The following is a 21,829-nucleotide window of genomic DNA, read 5'->3' as shown; positions in this document are numbered from 1 at the left end:
CCGTCAACTCGTACGTCTCGTGATCGGCCGGGAGCAGGATTTTCCTTCTGAGATGAAGCAGCACGAATGATGGCATTTTTAAATGCCTCTTGAAGTGTCACTTGTTTTGGTTTAGGCTTCTGACTAAGCAATTTTTCTTTAATCGCATACACAGACATTACTTCTTGCGCACTTACAAATGAACGTTGCTCGAGTCCTGCAATTAACTTATCGCACAGTGTAACCATGTCGTCAGTTGAGATCTTTTCACATTTTTCTTCTACGTCGTCGTCACTGTCATCTGCATTCTTGTCAGGGTTTAAAACCATTCCTGCAATTTCGGAGTCGCTCAATGAATGCACAACAGGTACATCCTCGTCAACATTTAACATTTCTTCAATGTCTGCTGCCTCAAGTTGACTGATGCTACTGTCTGGTACGTTTTTTGCATAGGAAACGAGGCTTGTCACAATAAATCGCTCATCAGTACAGGTTGAAAATCCAACAAAGTCATCGTCATCGTCTTCTTCGCAGTCAAAAACCGTTTTAGGCCAAAGCCTATTCCAAGCATTTGTTAATGTTGATTTTTCGATTAGATTCCACGCATTCGCGATAGCATACAGCGCGTCTTTGATACTGAAATGCTTCAGGAATTCTATAATTCCCTCTCCTCTATTTACAGCAGCTAGCATGCACGTCATGAAGTTGTTTTTATACTTGCATTTCATGGAGCGCAAAATTCCTTGATCACAAGGCTGTAATAAAGACGTCACATTGGGCGGTAGGTACACACAAGAAACATTGTTTTTAACTAGAAGTTCTGCCGGTGGATGTGCAGAGCAGTTGTCTAGGAACAACACAACAGGACAGTTATCATCCAATCCTACTTCACCGCAATGAGCTCGTGCTGATGGGACAAAATGGTTGTTAAACCAGTCGGTGAACAACTCACGAGTGACCCACGCTTTTTTGTTCGCGTAGTAATTCACTGGTAAATTATGCACACCTTTTAAGCACCTAGGATGCTGGCTTTTACCTATAACTGCCAACTTCACCTTGTGTGTACCTGCTGCATTAGCACAAGCAAGAATAGTTAATCTATCCTTAGCATCTTTATATCCAGACGGCGCATTCTCATCAGCCGGCGCCAGTGTTTTCCTGGGTACATAGCGCCAGTACAAAGCCGTTTCATCAGCATTGTAGATCTGTTCAGGGCTGAGGTTTCCATCTGCAACAATCCTGGCAAATTCATCTATGTAATTTTCGGCTGCCTCGTGGTCTGCTGAAGCTTTTTCGCCACATATTTTCAAATATTTGATGCTGTGACGTTTCTTGAATTTTTGCAGCCAGCCTTCTGAGTACTGACACACGCCTTGAATTTCTAGTTCTTCGTGAAATTTTTTCGCTTGCGTCATTATCATTAGGCCATTCAATGGCACGCCTTCACTTCGCCGTTGCCGAATCCATTCCATCAACACACGGTCAACATCTTCATTTTGTGCCCTATGCATTGTTTTCCTACATTCCATTGCTTTTCTGTCGTCACTTTCACTAAAAAACGTAAACAATTTGTCTTTTTGTTTCTTCAAATCGTACACAGTTGTAGTTCCAACACCGTATTCTTCTGTTAGTTGTCGTACAGGCACGCCGCGATCAAGTTTCCGCAATAATTCCACCTTCTGAGTTATTGATAATGTTAAGTGTTTTCGTTTTTTTTCACTACCACCCATCTTCATATCGGAATGCCTTTTTGCCATTGCCGTCTTCAAATATGGCAACACGTTCGCGTAACAACACGGTTAACTACTAAACGCGATAAAACTACTACTATCGTAGCCAAGCAACAAGCTGTAACCAAATACTGTAGAGGGAGAATACAGGACAGCTCTATACTAATAGCACAGCCGCGCGGGCGAAGAGCGTCAGCGCTGCTACCTAGCGGCTCGGCGTGATAACAGCACCCACGGCCATGCATTCCAAGCCTAAAATGTATTAAATTCAACTCGTCATTGCACCTAGACTAATCAACAGATTCTTTTGAAAAAAATTGTGTTGACCCTCGTATTCTTTGCGGCCATGCAGATGTAAATTTATTTGCTGAAAAGTTAGTTGCTTTCAATGTAAAAAATAGTTAACAATGAACAGCATATTTTCAAGGAAAATTGAAGTAAAAATTTTCAAAGCATTCTATTGCTAATCATCGTTCATTTAGGGAATTATCTAATGAATTAATTAAATTATCCAAATTTTTTAGCCACTAAATACTATTGATTTGCTATCGTTCAACAGCCTATTAGTTAAAACTTTTTTTATGAATATGTGCAATATAATGAGTACAGTTGTTCATATAGTGTATAATACGTATATAATAATTATATGTACAGTTAACAGAGATTTGAGCACGATATTATGAAATTAAATAACATGGACATTTAAATAATATTGAAAATTAAAGGGAGATGAAAAAATACATAATTTCAGTAGGTATGACATAAATATGTAGAAGTACATAGCGATTGACACAAAGTAAATAAACAATATAATCCTTAAATTAGAACTTAAAATTGCACCATCTTAAGCTACCATAAATATTAAATATGTATTAATACCTCGTTACTTAAAAATAATAATATTTAAATAAATGCATTATTACAATGGTACCAGAGCTAGAACAAGTTTTACAAGATTCACTTCCATTGTAAATGAAAAAGGCAAATAATATACAAGAGACAAATATGCTTGTAAAATTTTATCCAGCTGTACCTAAATAGGTAGCAAGAAGTTTATTTTCCCCGATCATACCTTATATCTTATAACCACTGCTATGCCAGATATTCCATACAATTTACATGTGCATGACTTTTTTTGCTTTTTTGTTTTCTTTACTCCGGGTTCTCCCACATTCATCGCTTACATATTTTATAAAACAATTGATTATGACATTAAAATATTTGTTAACAAAAATTTTGAAGCATTCGTCACACATTTCGATTTCAGTGGGTTTCTCAATCAATCTAATCGTTTTTAATTTGACATTCCTGCAAGAAATATTCAAAATATTCACAAAACATTCATCAACAATCGCATATATTCTTGTCGACAACAACTGAATAGGCTTTTTAGGGTTTTCTATTCTTTCAGTAGAAATTTCCCTCTCTCTATTTGTGCGCTTCACAGATGCGGGAAGGGGGAAATATTACAACTCACGATAGTATGTTTTTCTAAGAGAAATATTTTGACTTGGAGAAAATTTTTACATTCTATAAGGCAATAGAATTTTTAAAAAAATATTTAATAATAATTCCTTTCAATTCTGACGGTTAATCTTTGTACTTCAGCGAGTTTAGTTTCAGAGGTTTTCGTATGGCGCGGCCGTGGTCGCGGCAGCTAGGGGTAGTCATCACGCCGAGCCGCGAGAGCGCAGCACCGTCGGTTTCTCGCGAAAACGAGCGAGCTGTCCTGTATTCTCCCTCTACAGTATTTGCTGTAACTGGCGCTAGTTTGCCGGACAAACGGTAAACACAGTGCCTCGGCGTTGCCAAATTGCATGCTGCCTTGCTGACGCAGTGCTGCCAAGTCACTCGCTCGCACTAGTCACGCGATCGCGACTTAAGTTTGCCACACAACTGCGAACAATAGCGCGGACGTTGAAGTTTCGGAAAAAAATTCGGATTTTAGAGCTGTTCGGATTTTGGAATTTCGGATAAAGGATGGTGCACTTGTAGTATAAATCAAACATTTTTGGAAGTGTTGAGTTTAAGTGCTAGGAACTTTCAGAATGCTCATTTGGTGTAGGTATGGAGACAACTCTATGACCAAGCCTCTGTCTGGTATAATAAATACTGATAATTGATCACACGTTGGGAGCCGCTAGTCCCATCTAAAAGCCAATTCACAGAAACCTATATGAATGCGAAACTCACCGGACACTACTACAGCCAGTGGTGAAGAACCTACTGAAAAAGGCGATGATCATGCAATGTAACGCCCAGCTGCCAACCAGTTTAGAGGAATACTAAAATAATTTTAAAATAGGGTGTCAAAGCCAGCCTTCATTGATAATTTAGTTCTTATTCATTTATAATTAATTTCAGTTTAATTCTAGTCACAAAAGGATTATTAGACGTGCATATAGCATATGAGACAGGGAGATTAGAGAAGGAATCTGCCCCTGCATTCACCTGAAATGATTTCAGGAAACCACTTGAAACAAAAATCAGGATGGACTGAAATTCAAACCCTCGTCCTTCAGAAATTTAAGTCCAACATTTTATCATTGTCAACTACTCTGTAATGAGGAATTGGTTAATAGTGGGCAAGGTGTACAGCATGACCGCTCAGAAACCCACTCGCAAACACAAGCCATAACTTAAAAGGTAATTTTTTTTAATAGGCACCATTGCCACTGTACAATCTATGTTATAGCTATGTCATTATCAACATTAAACATAAGAAAGAAATAACATGTCATGAATGCAAATTGTGTAGTAAGAAATTCTCAACTCTCCAAAAGTATATGATTTGACCCATGGAATTTACCTTACCAATGCAAATGTACGTGATCCTAATGTTTTTTGCTTACACCAATATAATAATTGAAACTTCATTACGAAAAACCAATTTTCAGAACAAAAGTCTTACCTGCTGTGCAAATGATGCTTTAAGTTCTTCATTTTCTGTCTGTAGCTCATCTGAACGTTTCTTTATTTCTGAATGCTTGAATTCTATCTCATTCAAGTATTGCTTGTTTAATATTTCCAACTTCTTTTTCAGTTCTGTGGCTTCTTCTTTGTATTTCCTAATAATTCACATAACTAATTACTACATCTTTTTATAACAAGGATACCCAATGTTACTAAAATCACTGCCAAACACTTTTAACACAATTTTTTAGTTAAAAAAACCTTACCATTCTGCAGAACTTTTAGTTTCCAAGTTCTGTTGCAAACTCTTCAAATCCTTATCTTTTTCACCCAGTGATTTCTCCAAAGACTGTATTTTCACCAGCAACTCATTTTCTACGGAAGGAAAAAATATATATATATTAGAAAACTTAATAAGTCCTAGGCATATAATTACATATGTCAAAATAAAATAGCTGTGGATGAGTTTAAAGTGCTAATTAAGTAACATTATTTTGGTAGAACAGACATTGTCTTAATTCCAAACTAAGTTTACAATTTTTTTTATCCATAGTCTATAGTAATAAGTAATAAAGAGTTAAAGACCGAATGAATGACCCTTCCTTCAACAGTAAATAAGCAATTGTATACATGTAACCAATTAACCAACACACTAATCAAAATTTACAAACAAGTCATTCAAATAAATTTATACTATTTTATTACTGGGGATGGGTGGGTCCCGGTTCTCGGTTCCTATGGTTCTCAGCAAATTAACCGGCACTGAGAACCATAAATATGTCAGTACCAGCCGTTACTACATAAAGCATAACAGCGTCCCTTCAAGCTCCATGTGACAAATGAATGGTTCGTAAATATTTGAAAATTGCAGGCAACACCGACAATGCTCCCCCTCTGCTCGGCGGGGGGGGGGGGGGGGGGGAGGAGGAGGAGGAGGAGGAGGAGGAGGAGGAGGAGGAGGAGGAGGAGGAGGAGGAGGAGGAGGAGGAGGAGGAGGAGGAGGAGGAGGAGGAGGAGGAGGAGGAGGAGGAGGAGGAGGAGGAGGAGGAGGAGGAGGAGGAGGAGGAGGAGGAGGAGGAGGAGGAGGAGGAGGAGGAGGAGGAGGAGGAGGAGGAGGAGGAGGAGGAGGAGGAGGAGGAGGAGGAGGAGGAGGAGGAGGAGGAGGAGGAGGAGGAGGAGGAGGAGGAGGAGGAGGAGGAGGAGGAGGAGGAGGAGGAGGAGGAGGAGGAGGAGGAGGAGGAGGAGGAGGAGGAGGAGGAGGAGGAGGAGGAGGAGGAGGAGGAGGAGGAGGAGGAGGAGGAGGAGGAGGAGGAGGAGGAGGAGGAGGAGGAGGAGGAGGAGGAGGAGGAGGAGGAGGAGGAGGAGGAGGAGGAGGAGGAGGAGGAGGAGGAGGAGGAGGAGGAGGAGGAGGAGGAGGAGGAGGAGGAGGAGGAGGAGGAGGATGAGGAGGAGGAGGAGGAGGAGGAGGAGGAGGAGGAGGAGGAGAGTTTTAAGAACTGAGCCAGGAAAAAAGTAGAACAGACATCACTAATTTTTACTAACGACACAAAAATATCAAAAAATAGGCAATTAAATTTTTTTTGTAAAAAATTCAATAGAAAATCTTCAAACATATGCCACACAAACCTTTAAAAAAAGTTTTTTCTCCAATCTCGTTGGATTCCTCAATCGTCAAGTCAATAAGGTCAGCAACCTCTTGATTTGTTCCTATCTTCTGCAAACATAACAATTTCTTTGATCACTATGCCTATATGAAGTCAGGCTACATATTTGTGCAAATATAGAAGTTTTCTATCTTGCTTGCTTGAAACAAAGTAATAATAAGTTCTGTAAAAAAAAATTACTATACTGTGTATAACATAGAGTTGCAACTATTTCACAAACTAAAAAAAAAATCTCTATTATAAATATATAATAATATATAAAGTAATAACATACTTTGGACCTAACACTCTGTACCTAAATATTTGTAATACATATTTTAAAAAATATAATTTGTTTTGTGGTATTTCATATTTAAAACTGTATTTACCTATTACAATCCTCTAAAAAATTGCAAGAGGTCAAATTAAATGTTCGAATAAATATTTAATTTGTACAATTTCTTGAATGTATCATACCTACCATTCCCAGCACATTCATCAACATTATCATGAAATCACAGTTATGAAGTAAGTCTGTTCTCCATACTTACCTCATCAGACGAACTGAGATTTTCAATCCTCAGTTCCAGTTTATGGATGTAGTCAGCTTTCTGGAACAAACCAATTTTTCAATACCTTAGTCGGTAGACATAAAACAGAGTTTAGATTTGCAAATTACAAGTTGCAAAAGTATGCAAATGTTCGCAGAAGCATTTGAAAGTATATCAAATCATACACTGTAGCTGCCATCAGTGTTGGGCATAATAACCACACATCATTGAGCAAAGACTTGCAGGCTAACTCTCTATTTCCCCCCCCCCCCCCCTTTCACAAAAGTATTAGAAAGTAATGCAAACATAACCTCACATACGAAGTACAGTAGAACCAGTTTATAGTGAACCCGCCTATAATGAATTCCCGTTTATTGTAAATTTCCGTCTCAGTCCCGGCAAAATGATTTGAGGTTATGTATTAATTTATTGGATATAGCGCAAAACTTTTGTCAATGTTGATACGTTTTCCCGTGTACCACGAACAAATTTTGCCGACATAATGCACATTTATCTCAAATATTTTCATATAATTAAAAGTTTTTTCATAAAACGTCTCTTCTGGATCACATTGAAGTTTTTCTCAGCAATACGCTACTCGATTGTCCACTGTTCATATTATAAACAAGTCATATTCGAGTGGCCTCGGTAGGCTACGTGTAGCCAAAAATGGTGATCAGTTTGGTGAAAATAAAAAATAGTTTTCCCTGCATAGTTAAAGAATGGGCGAACACGTGTACATTTATTATGTTATCAAAATTATAAATAAATTACCGCCACACAAATACGTATGTACATTATAGCAGCAAATTCAATATTTTTACGTCTCAATTTTATTGTTCACGTTTCGGACATTTTGATCAGGTAAGGTTCGTAAGACTACCACTAGATAGAACTCTGTGGACAAAATTTTTCCATAGAAAGTGAGAAAATTTCGTTCCAGCTTTAGCAACTGCGATACTAAATGATACGTTGTAATCTTTGATGCACCAGACTCGTTATTTTTCGTTTATTTACTTTTGACGGTAAAAATAATTACCTACGTGTTATTAAGCTGCAAATGTGCTTCAATAAGAAATACGTACATAAAAAAGGTGAAAAACGTGTTAAAAAACGTAAGGCATTATCTGTGCGAGATAAACTGAACATTATTGAAAAGGGAGACTCCAACCCCACTGTCCCGCACGTGTTAATAGCAAAGGAACTGGGAATTGCAACATCCACATTAAGTACAATATTAAACAAGCTGAACAATCTTCTTTCTCAAGCTGCGATAACGTCACAGAGTATTAAATGCCCAAAAAACGGATAATACGCCAATTTCCAAGAACCATTAGGTAATAGAAAGTGTAGTTCATTAAAAATATTATCTGCATTTGCTCATAAAACTGTTGCTTTGAGTATTTTCATTCATTCTTTTCATGGCTTAGGCCTATGTGTAGTTAAGATTTTGCTTTTGAGTATGTATTGCCAATATAAAAGTTTTCCCAGATATAAAGTTTCCCCTCTATAGTGAACATATAAACTACTCCCTTCAGATTCGTTATAACAGGGTTCTACTGTATATGCACAACACTTATAAATACTAAAAAAATAATTAATTGTGTAGTAACTTCCAAACTACTATTTGCTTTAACTCATTCCCTTTCCATATTGTTTAATGTATTGTTACGAACGTGAGTAAGGCCGCGACACGTGCAAGTGCACAGCTGGCTAACATCTCATGTGGCCGCCGCAACATGAGACGCGCGGTAGATTACAAGGAGCGCCGCTTTCCCCCCTACCCTCCCACCCCGCGCGGCGCTGATAAGACACCTCACAGCTAAGGAGTCCCGCGCGCCACCTGGTAGCTGCCGACGCGTGTTTTGAGAGATTTCTGCCATCAGGTCGGCGCGAAATGACGCGACTGGCCCCAGCCACACTCGTGATTTCTGTAAAGCGCCCGGGCTGACATATAAAAGCCGAGGATGAGAGTTCAGAGGAGTTCAGTCGCGAGTTCTCCCGCGGCGGAGTTTCCGGGGCAATAGTGCCGCGCGTGCGCCAGAGTGGCGAAGTCCTTGGGCGAAGGTTCCAGGGCAGAGAGTTCAGTTCTGGGCGATAGTGTCGCGGGCGCGGCGGAGTCCCGAGCGAGGCATGGAGCGGATCCTCGGCGAAGGCAAGTGCGTCTGCGGCAACGGAGTCCCGCGGCGGAGACCCACGTGGGGTGCTACGGCGAGAGTTGCGCCAGAGGTGCGACCCAGCGAGGTGTGTGGATTGTAAGAAACGAGTGACTGGGGAAGAAACATTTTTTTTTAGTGCAATTGATTATTTGCCATTTTAGAGGATTATTTGTAAGTGACATATGTAGTGGCCATCAATAAAATGTGTAGTGTGATAAAATCTTTAATTGGGCTATCCTTTACGAACCCGGTAAATCGTAACAGAATTAAAAGTTCTGTACAAACATAATAATAATAATAAACAAAGAAATATGTGTACTGACTCAGGCGCTGAGTGAGCTGTAAATATTTACAAACATTCAAAAATTAAAAAAAAAAGAAGAAAAAAAAGGAGACAACAAATATTGATGCAGTCATGATTTCCAGTACGTTTACAAAAGCAGCCCGACACACAAGCTTAGATAATCTATGTTACCATTTACCTCTTCGAGAGCTTCCAACCGATCATCAGCGAGCTTCTTGAGAAGTTCCAATGTCTGAGTTTGTTTATCAAAGGTCTTCTGGTAGATTACTAATCTACTGTTCAGGTCTTCATTTTCCAGTTCCTGAAAAACAGAGAAACTTAATTCACACAATGCACGCACGTGTCGTATTGCTTCACACAAACGCTTCCCCTGAAGTAGGTAGTGGATTTAAAATATGTGGTCCACTGGTCTCTCAACCCTCAGGAACCCAAAAATTTCAGCTTTACTTGAGATGAGTTAAAAATTTACAGAAACATAGAATACCACTGAAAGTAAGGTTTGGAGATTAAAAGAAGGTACTACAAAGCTAAAAATAGATTTTGTTTATGGACATGTGGTATTATACTATTTAAACCTTATCTAGGAACAAGCTACATACTCCTAGGCAACACATTTTTTTTTATCCCATTTATTCAGATAAACACTAACCTTCTCAGCTAACCTCTTCTCCAGCGAGTAGCATTTTTCCTCCAAGACGTTCTTTTCTTCCAATATTTCCTCGTGATCTTCAGTTGCAGAGTCAATAGTTGCGGTCAGCAACTGGTCAGCAGAATACAGAGCTCCTAACAGTTTCTTAATGCTTATTTCATAAAATTAAATTGTTTTTATAAATAAAATGTTAAATCTGATACATTAAAATTAGCATTGTCCGCAAGTTTTTGTTACACTATCCCCTAAGGCTTCAGATATGTATCTTGTAGTTACATTTTGAAATAAATATTTGAGTGTATTCAAAGTCTACTGAAGTTGCATATAACCAAGTGTAACTAACATCATTGAGATTGAGTCATTTTTGAACAATATAAACATGCATGTACTCAGTTAAAATATATTAACAAGCCTGACATAATCAGACATATATGCATACATCCCCTGTGTTAATATTAATCATAAGTGAAAATAGCGAAATGACAAGTGCGAGAGAATGAGCTCGAAGTGCAGGCTTCACGTAGGCTCACCTTGATCTGTTCCTCTAGTGCTGATTTCTGTGCGGTAACCTCCTCAAGCTGCTTTCGCAGACACGACACCATGGTGGCATGCACAGAGGCGTCTCCATCCTAGGACACAATTACGAATGTTCTTAATTCTAAGAACTACAATTTCTGTTACTTTTTTTGGAAAATAAGAATAAGAATTACAATAGATGGTGTCTTACAGTCAAACATTTTAAGGGTTCGCAAAAACCAAGGTTAGTAACGAGAGGTTAACCTATGTCCCACTCCCACCTCGAATATTAACACCTTGAAATAACAAATACAGTGAAACCTCGTTAATATTATCCCGCTTATTACGAACGACTCGTTAATATTACCTATTACTATTTCCCCGTGAAATATGCCCATTAAACACAATGAAGATTTGTTTGGTTAATACGAAATTCTCGTTATTATGTATAGCGAACAATAACAATTCCCTTCCGTATAAACAAACAGTCGTGTTTACCGTTTAATACGAACCAAAGATTACCACAAAGATACGGCCCCACCTGAGTGTCCGAAGTGTGTTTTTAACTCTTATGTTTTCAAAATCACTCGTTCGTGTGTTCAAAATGTTCAGAAATCACTCGCGTTTGTACAATATTCGATATATCGAACTTCACGTGGGATTGTATTTACGTTCAATTTTTACTTCCTTTGTATACATGAATCTGTGCCGGACCAATAAAATCAAAATATATATTACGCCTAACCCGTTTAATATTTGTGTACGTTGTAATGAAAGTTTAAGTGAATTATCTCGTGAGAATTTTATTAAACTTTAGAATTTGTACGTACACACATAAAAATGGAGGCAAAACGTAAACGCAAGGAAATTGCATTGAAGACGAAAATTAAGATGATAAATTCAGTTTGTCAGGGTGAAAAAATGAAAACAGAACTTTCTGAAGAGTTTGGTATATCAAAATCAACCTTAAGTACAATTCTAAAGCAAGCAGATAAAATAGAAGAAGCGGTCAGGAAAGGTAGTAATCAAACTAAGAAAAGGATGCGCGTCGGTAAACATTCCGAATTAGAGGCCAAACTGCTGGAGTGGTTTCATCAGATGCGCGCCGCCAGTGTTCCAATTTCCGGGCCTATTATCCAAGAAAAGGCTGATCAGCTGGCACTGCGACTCAGAATTGATGATTTCCATTGCAGCAACGGATGGCTTCAACGCTTCAAAGATAGGCATAATTTGGCCACAAAAACCATTTGTGGCGAATCTGCAGCTGTCGACCAAACAGCAACGAGTGACTGGCTTCAGTCAGTACAGACCATCGTAAGTAAATTTGCACCACAAGATGTGTTTAATATGGATGAAACAGGGCTTTTTTACAATCTGTTGCCCAATAAAACTCTAACTGTAAAAGGTGAAAACTGCCATGGCGGTAAACACAGTAAAGTTCGTCTTACAGTTTTACTATGTTGTAATCAAGATGGCAGTACTAAACTTCGACCCTTGGTTATTGGCAAGTCTGCCAAGCCAAGATGTTTCAAAGATGTTGCAGCAAAAAACCTGCCAGTAGATTACGAGGCAAACAGTAAGGCTTGGGTCACCACAAAAATTTTCCACTTGTGGTTGTTAAAATTGGACAGGAAAATGGCGACTCTAAATCGCAAAATTTTGTTATTGTTGGACAACTGTGCTGCACATACTGCTCATGGTATGAAGTTGGAAAACATTACCTTACTCTTCTTGCTACCAAATACAAGTGTGACACAACCACTCGACCAAGGTATAATACAGTGCTTCAAAAGAAACTACAGACAGCGCTTGGTGAAATACCTTATCAGGCAGTGTGAAAAAGGAAAGACTGAGCTTCCTAGATGGTCAGTTTTGGATGCTATCCACAGTATAGCCATCAGCCAAAAGACAATTGTGCATTGCTTTGCAAAAAGTGGTTTTGGCCAGCAAACTGTTGAAGAACCTGACTGTGATCAACCTTTAGAGGATTGGCAAGAGTTAAAAGAACATGTGCAAATTGATAATGACTTCAATGAGTTTGTTCATATTGATGACAGTGTGTACACCAGTGCAAGATTAACTGCAGAAGATCTTGTTGGTTCACGAGGATTACAGGAAACACCAAGGGCTGACGCTGTACAGTCACTTTGTGAGGGTGGTACAAGTCAGGATAATGATGGTGATGACGACAATGGTGAGGTAGTGCATAAACTTCCAAGCAAAAGTGACACAATCAGTGCTTTGCGTACACTGGAAAATGTACTTGCTGCAAGTGATGTGCCAATTGACTTGATTGCAGGATTTGAGAAGATATGTTCTGCTGTAAATGATATTTACAGAGATAAGTGTGTCCAGAAAAAAATTAATGATTTTTTTAAACCTATGTAAATATATCTTGCATACTTTGCATAAGAATTGCTATACACTCAACGGCAATTAACTGTACGGTAAATGTTAATCATTTTTGTCAAAACTTTGGAAACATATTAAATAAGAATACATACATATGTATATGTATACTAATTATCAGTCTGTTATAGTATATTTTATTAAAACTATTAAAATTCATTCTAAGTGTATTTTGTTAGAGTGCATGTCAATATCTGGCTTCTATTACAATAATAATATTCCACATTTTTATTGCTCCGACATGTAGGAATTCAATATTTCTTATTGAGTTCTTATTCTACCTATTGGCTCAAGAACCTCATTAATATGAACCTCGTTATTACGAACTGAAATATTTTACTCCCCTTCAGGTTTGTATTAATGAGGTTTCACTGTATTCATTTCCTTATGAATATTTTATATAACATAGCTTGTGAGCTTTTTTTCCCAACGTTCACTGTTAAAGTTAAGTCACATGTGCATCTTGAGGAAAGGTGAACCTTTCATATTTTTTTACATGGAACAAAAATTGCATGAGATGTTATGAAACTGATCACTGCTCGAGAACGGGGCTGTCTCGCAGTGTCCCCCGGGGGAGCAGGGAGGACCCTCACCTCGGTGGCGACGGTGGCCACCTCGAGCTGCAGCTCCAGCCGGCTGACGCGCTCCTGCAGGCCGTTGGCCCGCTGGGTCTGCAGCGCGACGGTGGCTCGCAGGGCGTCCCGCTCAGTCCGCACGCTCAGGGCCTCCTGCTGCATCCCGGCCAGGCGCTTCTCGCAGTCCCGCAGCCGCTCCTCGGGGGCGTCCTCGGGCTCCTCCTGCACACCCGACTCTAAATCTCCCGGGACTTGTTCGCAACAGGCGGCAAGCGCAGCGCTTTACATTAAAACTACAGTAGAACCCTGTTATAATGATTTTTCAAGGGAGCACAAGAAAAAAAACATTACAAGCAGGAAAACGTTATAAGCAGGAAATCTCAATTTAGCACTTGACAATGTTCGAGCTTTGTACCAATGGACTCACCAAGCTATGTAAAAAACTTAAATGTTAAAACCAAAGATTATATACTTGATACATGAACTTTCTGAAACAAGCCAACAATTTTTCAACTTCGTCTTGTTCCCTGGTTAAATTTTGTTTGTCTTTAACCCTTAAATTGGCAAGGAAAAAAATGTTATGAAAAAAATTTTTTTGCTACTTTAATGGATGAACACTATCATCAGGTGATGTTAAAAAATAATAGAAAAAATATTGATCTTCAGGAGTAATTGGATTTTAGTTGTATCTGTCAAGATACATTGCCAGTTTGCTAACAATTTAAGTTTTTGAAGGGCTGTATCCACAAAGAAACAATGCCAACTTGCTGGAAACATTATCAGCATACATAACAGGTAACAACTTGCAGGACGTAATTTATTACTGAAGTGTATATGTTACCTGATGTAGAAAAATTCAGAAAAAAAAACAAAGAAACACAATACTATTACTATTTTTATGCAGGTACAACTTTTTTTGACACAATAATGTCTCATCCATATTTTTCAAATCACCTTATTCTATGAACCATTCATGTTGTACAAATAAAATATGTTGTGATATTTTACACATGTCAGATTCATTATCCTGAAACTACTGTTTATGCAATTCTCAAAAATGTCACATCCATTCAAGTACTAAGTAATGTACCTGCAACGAAACCATATCACTTCTTGTCTTGAAAACTGTTCATAATTTAATAGTCTGAAAAATGTCATCCATCCAAAGCACAAATGTTGTAAAGTTTTATAGAGATAAAAAAACTCACTTTTTAAAAATGAAATTCCAGAAAGCAGTTACGATGTTCGACAAAACATAGTCTCTGATTGCACTTATGACAAATAACACTTGTCTGGCCTTTCATGCAAAGTTTGCACCTCCCTTTACTTGTGAACACAGGAAAGTGACCAACCATGTCATATCTGATGTCTTCTCCTGGTCGTATAGTAACAGGTTTACGAATTTTTTTAGGCTGCTGTTCTCCTAACTCTTGACTGCTTGGTCGTCCTCGCCTAAGTTTCCCATGAAGTTGTAATCCATCAGCTACTCGTAGTCGAAACTGTTTCAGGGTGAGATCTGAAGGAGTGTTCTTTAGTGTGCATTCTCTTCCATATAGTAACCACGCATTATTTACACAGATGTCTAAAATTTGGGAGAAGATTCCCATGTACCATCGACGTGTTTTTATCCCAGTCCTGTATAGAGCTACTAGCATATCTGATAAGTCTACGCCACCCATATGTGTGTTTAGTGTTTTACGATTTCAGAACAACATACATCTACTCTCTTCTTCTCTGCTTTGCTGTACCGCTTGATTGTGGTTACAGGCTCAGATGCCACATATGAACTTGCCAAGACTACTGCCCTGTTGTCTTACCATCTGATAATAGCAATTTTCTTGTCATCTTCTACTTTCTGATCATACGAACCACGGCCAGATTTAGCAAGCTGTTTATCAGCTTTCAGTGGGTACCCCCGTAAACGGTTTGCCCGCAAAGTACCCAAACTAAATATGCCATACTCATCTCTGAGCCACAGAATCAGTTCAAGTGAGCAGAAAAAGTTATCAAAGTAAACTATTTGACACTGTGGATTTCGAATTGATTTGTACAATGCTACAACCACTTTCCCACTCATTCCAAGTTGTTCTTCCTCTGTGGTAAATGAATACCCACGGAATGTATCCTCCCCACCATACATCAAAAAATCATATACAATTCCTGAAACACCTGACCGAACAAACATCTTGTAACCCCATTTCTTGGGCTTGTTTTTTACGTATTGTCGTCAGGAGCCAGCTTTGGTACCCTTGTAGGGTATCATCATTTCGTCTATGGAGTGCCTCTTCTCACTTTCCAGTCTGATACAGTTCTGACGAATAATTTCCAAGACAGGCTGCACTTTATAGAAACTATCGTCGTTCATTTCTTCATTGTTTGCGAAATACAGGTATCGTCTTAGAGCCTGAAATTGTTTCAGGGGCATCACACTTGATACATGTTCAAAGCTCATAGCTTCAGACCAGTAGTCTGTGTATGCAGGCATGTCCACAATACCCATTCTTAGCAATATTGCTAAGAAATCTTTAATTTCATTGTGAGTTGTGTTGACACTTTTGCCGGTGACTTGTGTAGAATATGAATTGGTATTTTCTACTATAGTAGTTATCAAATCATCACTGAAGAAAGACAAAAAATAGTGCACTGGTGTCTGAACATTTACTGTAATTGTGAAGTTGTTGACTGGGACACTTTCTTCTGTACCAACTGCATGTTACAACTGAAAATTCAGAGAAATCATATTTGAGAGAAATTGGCATTGTGTCTAGTAAGATACATATGTAAGAAAATTCAAATTTGTGAGTACTTGGCATTGTATCTTAGAGGATACACATGCCAAAAATCTATTCTTTTAGGGGTATTGGCAGTGTATCTTTTGAGATACATAAAAATTTTACAGTCGTATAAAACCATTGGCACAATTATTCTAATTCGTAATACCAGATAACGAACTCATAATCATTACAAAAACCAATTTTGTGCATATAAACATGCAACAATTTTTTTTCATAACAAAACAGCTAGATTTCTTACCTTATTTTCACTAACAACAAAGCTCCTAGCGGCCATGTTGACACTGCAGGCTTTTCAAGTTACAGTAACACTCGCTAGATGGCAGCACTAATCAGAAACCACACTACACACATAATGGCACACAACAGTGCATAAAGGAAGACGAAGGAAGCCATCTTGTAGGAACATGATTTTTTTCATTTGAGGTGTATCTTACAGGATACACTGTCAATTTAAGGGTTAAAGATACACTGCCACATTTTTTGTAAAATGGTCTCACGATTCATGATGACAACATTAAGAGTGAGAACGTCTACTCCTTCGCCACCTGAAAATGTTTAATTTTGGGATTCCTACGTATAAATGAAAAAAAGCAATAGAAAACACTTGCCTGGAGTTATGTGAAACAAATAAAATCAAAATCTGGAGAACCGAATACGAATTTTTCCCCAGTTCTTCCGAAAGATAGTTCAGTGCCTAGTATTTTGTATCTGAAAGCAGTCAAGAACTATAGAGCATATTCCTTTCTGGTCGTTTTGACAGAAAATTTACTTGTTCAAATTTCTGCCACTTGCAGACGTTTCTTACCTACCATACGATTTTCGAGAGCCCGGACTAAGTTATAATTTCGTGCATAATTGGATGTATACGAGAGCACAAGCAGTTTACTGGCTGCAATTATTCTCAATGGTTGATGACAAAAGAGTTCAGATAAACCTTAGTGGACTGCAGTACATGATACATTATTTTCAATGACATGTAAGCCCATGGATTGAATGAGATGGGCTCATGGTGGTAATTGTTCAGATCTTCAGATAGTAAGGCAATAATACAAGTAGTTTACGTGAAACCTGAATGATAACTTTAATCAAAATTTAAATAAAATTGTCACCATCATAGCCATCTGATCTGATTTAGTACTAATAAAACACTAGTACATTGATGCCAAAAAAATTAATGCTCTCCCTGCTCATTACACAGTGCAAATCAAAAGTCCTGGCTGGAAACCACCACCGAATGCAAAAATGATTGGCACAATCATCCACAGTTGATCCCTACTGACAGCTTTATTCCTTTGCAAATAAATGTGTTTATAGCTGACCACAACCACATACAAATCTACCTCACCTAGAGGTAAAGATTAAAGAGCTGTTAATAAAGTAAAACTAATTACAATAATTTAATAAGAAAAATGTTTGTACCTCTATATCTTCAACATCCTGAATCTTTCGTTTCTTCAGTTGCCTTTGCAGTTTGCTCAACTTTTGAGCATATTTCTTTTCTGCCAGTCGTATGCGAAAATCAGCCATTTCTTCCATGCGGTACTCCAAAGATTCCCGTGTAGCTCTGAAATATAGCATAGCCACAACCCAAAATAGCAAATAGAATAAAAGTTTTTAATCTATTATTTCAGTATTTTTCAGTTCCAATAAACTAAAATAATAATTTAATAATACAAAAAATAATTCCTGTACCATTGAACGAACATTTAATTGAAAATTAACTTTGACAGTTACCCTGACAGCTAATTAGAAAAAGGCTATGTCTTTTTTTTATTGAAGTTCAAGAGTTTAGGTATGTGGCCATTGAGATCTCTAGTTTAGTTTTGATTTATCACAAAAAAAAAAAAACTTTACATTTAAATATTTTCCTACTTTACGTGATTAATGTTAGAACACAGAGTCGCTACATTTGTGAAAACATTAACTGATAAAATTCATTAGAAAACTTTTCTGTTCATTTCTTTAATACAGTGACTAAGACTTACATGACTAATACTAAGATGAATTGGAGAAAAAATTGGCTATGCCTTTTAAGAAGGAATCAACTTAGCAATACCTTGTTATAATGCTATTGAACACTAAAATTGTTATGTCTCTGTCAGGGTTGTCCCAAAAATAGGTAAAATGCTGTTATCACTGGACTACCTCTCTAGCTGGAAATAACTTTTAACTTAAAAAAAAAAAACTAACTACATTAATAATGCTTTCATGACATTTCCAGAATTTTTTCATCCTTTTTTCTAGTCACATGTAATGCTAATACCGTATATACTTGTGTATAGCGCGCCCTTTTTTCCCTCAAGTAAAGGAAAAAAATCAAGGATGCACGCTATACACGAAAAAAAAAAATTTTTGGGGGGGGGGGGGGGGGGGGGGAGGAGGAGGAGTGTTAGTCGTTAACTGCCGGGTGATGGGTGACCCCACACATACGCACAAGCAACAAGGCCTCTCTTTCTTTCACACACACACACACACACACGTGCGAGGTGAGTCATCTAGTCCTCCGCGCCAGCTTAGCAACGGTGACGGGAGTGGTGGTGTTTAGTCCCTGTCAACTGTCAAGGTTACTTGATGGCATAGTCAGGTTCCTGCCTGCCTCCCTCCCTCTCGTGCTTGTACCAGTTGTGACGATACAGCGCTTCATTATCTTCCGTCTACACAGCAGAGTTTAGCTTGCGCGGTCGTTTCAGATGGTACAGTATGCCACAAAAGTTTTGCTGTCAGGTGGAAGAGTACTGAATTTAAGTATTTTCCTGACACATCACCACACATCAATGTAAATAATCATTTGTTTCATAAGTAATTACTTAACAGGTACCACAAAATGTTAGTAAAATTTATTTTTTGGGGAAATTTTTTTTTTTTGGAATTTGTTGCAAAAATCGTGGTGCGCACTATACACAAGTAAATACGGTACATAATGCAGTATATAATTTATGCTCTTAAGTTTTTTTATTTTCTCCTGCATCCAACATAATTTATTTCTTACAACTTAATAAATTATAGTATTTTATCATCAGTTGAATTAGACAGTTTGACAAGACTAATCTGCCAAAACAATGTTACTAATCCTGCTGTGATAAACTAACGCCAGAGCAGTAGTCTTTGATGTCCTTCCTGTGGCGTAGGTTGTAAAAGAAATGGGAAAGGAAGAATAGAACCACTGTAATGTGTTCCTTTTTTTTTATGTCCTTTAGCACACAAGGGTTCCTTCCCAACATGTTTTATTTGTGATTGTTTCTGCTCATCAGCATGTTAATCGCGACACAATTCACATTTTGGAAGCTATCCTTATTAGTAATAGTTCTCATGGATACCAGTAGTTGTCAGAGGCCAAAAAAAAAAACCCTATGTTTAAAACTGTTATACAATCACAAACTAGCACCTTTACAAGCTTAATACTACCTTGCAATCCAAAATGTATGTGTGTACGTTGTAATCATTACACAATTCACATTTTGGAAGCTATCCTTATTAGTAAAAGTTCTCATGGATACCGGTAGTATTCAGAGGCCAAAAAAAAAAAAACCTGTGTTTAAAACTGTGATACAGTCACGAACTAGCACCTTCACAGCTTTAACACCACCCTTGCAATTGAGAACGTGCGCAACTCACTCGCCGCGTGCGACCAGCTGCTGGAGGCTGTCTTGGAAGTCGTGCACCAGCTCGCTGCGCAGCTGGTCCTCGCGCACGGCAAAGTCGCGGTCCTTCGCGGCGCACTCGCGCTCCTTGCTGCGCAGCTGCTGCGCCAGTTTCGCGCTGCCGGCCTGCTCCCGCCTCAGCTCTTCCTGCAGCTTCTCTATGAGCTTCAGGAGGGGCTGCAGACACACCGTCCCTGTCACTCCGAGAGCACTGCCGCCACAACGTGAATACACCAGTGGTAACATACAGCAAATGTCTAGCAGTTTTACAGTCGCTCTGCAGACCGCCGTGCCGCAAGTAGGGAACAATTAAGTAGCATTGTAAACCGAGATTTCAGAACTGTGTAAGACGTCTCACACTGCCTTTTAATTACATTCTATTTGTGGAAAGACGAAACCGTTTTCCTCACCTCGGCACCACAGGCAGAGGCGTCCTTGCTGTCTGTAGCACTGATAACGGAACCATCGGTACTGCCCACCATCATCGCTGTAACAAGCACCCTCAGAGCTAACACAAGACAAACACCTATACAAACACACACAGAGAAAGAAGAGGGGGAGAGTGTCAAGGAGGAGGGGATGAGTATGGTGAAGGGGGGGAGAGAGGGAGAGGAGGAATAAAGAGGGAAAGATGTGGTAAGGGGGAGCGACAAAGGAAGAATGGGAAGAGACAAAGTAAGAGGGGAAGAGACAAAGTAAGAGGGGAAGAGACAAGGGAAGAGGGTGAGCAGAAGATAAGAAGTAATAGTAACAAATAGAGAAGGTTGATAAGTGGGTGGAAAGGAGAGAAAAGGATAAAGGAGGAAGAAGGGAGGTTAAGTGTAGGAAGAAACAAGCAGGGAAAAGATGGTGAGAGGAAAATGGTTGAAGTGAAAGAGGGAGGGGGAAGGATACAGGGTGAGAGGAGAGAGGGAGAGGGAGAGTGAGTGGGAGGGACAGAAAGATAATGGGAAAAAGAAAGAGGGAGGGGCTTAGGAGAAGACTCAGAGTAAGGCAGAGAATGCAAATCAGAAGGTATGTGGAGGGGGAATGTTAGTAACGGACAAACGGGGAGGGAAAAGGAAGGGGAAGAGGAATAGAGCGGAATAAAAGGGGAGGAGAAAGAAGAAAAAAGAGAGAACTAAAATGACATAAAAAGTGTGCAATACTTACATTGTTTGCGTTTCTGCAAGTGCTGGCCAAACAAAGTCATACGTTTTCTAGGCTTTTTCCGAGGAAGTACAACCTGGAAAAATAATGTATAATATATTAAAAAAACTTAAAAATTCTTCAAATAACACAATAGATTTTAGCAATGATTAATTCTTAAAAAGTCATGTACTAATTTTATGGCAGATGAGTGCAACCTGTTTGGTTGGTAAGCTCTGGAGGTGTTGCCCTGACGCCACGACAGTTGGTTACTGCTAGCGTGCTTGTTCAGTATAAGCCGAGGATTCAACACATCGTTAACAAAAAGCATTTTGCATTCTTAGCTTTAACTAATGTGTTTCAGTTACATTGTTCATAGTGATTTTTGTTGACATCACTATAGTGTACCTCCTATCGCTCACAGCATTCTACAGAGGCACAAGCAATTTCAAGAACCAGGCTGCTTTTGTAAGAGTAAATCCTCAAGGAAGCCTCCGTGCACCTGAGCAAAACATAGAGAGATTCTGGCAGTTTTTTTTTTCTGTTGAGTCCACAAGTCTATTCATCACTCCCCTTGCCACTCTGTGGCATGTTTTGCCATGACGTGTGCTGTTCACATGAACACTACATTATCATAATATGCAACCAAACTTAAAAACTTGCCTCACAGCAACATCTAATCATGCTCCCTAATAATGCAAAATCTGGACTTGACCAAAGTCAAAATCAAGCTCAAATCACCTTGGTGAAACATTGGTGATCACTTAGGTAACCCCGAACAGTGTATTAATATTAGTAGGGACAAGATTATATTGTTAATTGCGATAAAGCTGAAAT

The 21,829-nt window shown here is 38.8% G+C and overlaps 1 protein-coding gene across 2 annotated transcripts in view; it reads right to left on the bottom strand.

Annotated features, from left to right (window-relative positions):
- The window catches only part of LOC134537550 (kinesin-like protein KIF20A), a 57,197-nt gene that overhangs the window by 19,032 nt on the left and 16,336 nt on the right, over positions 1 to 21,829 (bottom strand). For both annotated transcript variants that reach the window (XM_063378111.1, XM_063378110.1), the window contains exons 11-22: positions 21,017 to 21,089; positions 20,275 to 20,351; positions 19,839 to 20,041; positions 17,643 to 17,787; positions 13,447 to 13,650; positions 10,459 to 10,557; positions 9,929 to 10,039; positions 9,458 to 9,580; positions 6,817 to 6,876; positions 6,249 to 6,336; positions 4,889 to 4,997; positions 4,621 to 4,777 (exon numbers count right to left, since the gene is read on the bottom strand). In XM_063378111.1, coding sequence (XP_063234181.1) covers positions 4,621 to 4,777; positions 4,889 to 4,997; positions 6,249 to 6,336; positions 6,817 to 6,876; positions 9,458 to 9,580; positions 9,929 to 10,039; positions 10,459 to 10,557; positions 13,447 to 13,650; positions 17,643 to 17,787; positions 19,839 to 20,041; positions 20,275 to 20,351; positions 21,017 to 21,089 — 1,449 coding nt within the window. The remainder of the gene's footprint in view (positions 1 to 4,620; positions 4,778 to 4,888; positions 4,998 to 6,248; positions 6,337 to 6,816; positions 6,877 to 9,457; positions 9,581 to 9,928; positions 10,040 to 10,458; positions 10,558 to 13,446; positions 13,651 to 17,642; positions 17,788 to 19,838; positions 20,042 to 20,274; positions 20,352 to 21,016; positions 21,090 to 21,829) is intronic.

The sequence above is a fragment of the Bacillus rossius genome, chromosome 12 (assembly GCF_032445375.1).
Source record: "Bacillus rossius redtenbacheri isolate Brsri chromosome 12, Brsri_v3, whole genome shotgun sequence".
NCBI classification, from domain to species: Eukaryota; Metazoa; Arthropoda; class Insecta; order Phasmatodea; family Bacillidae; genus Bacillus; species Bacillus rossius.
This window is presented reverse-complemented; position numbering and strand designations above follow the sequence as displayed.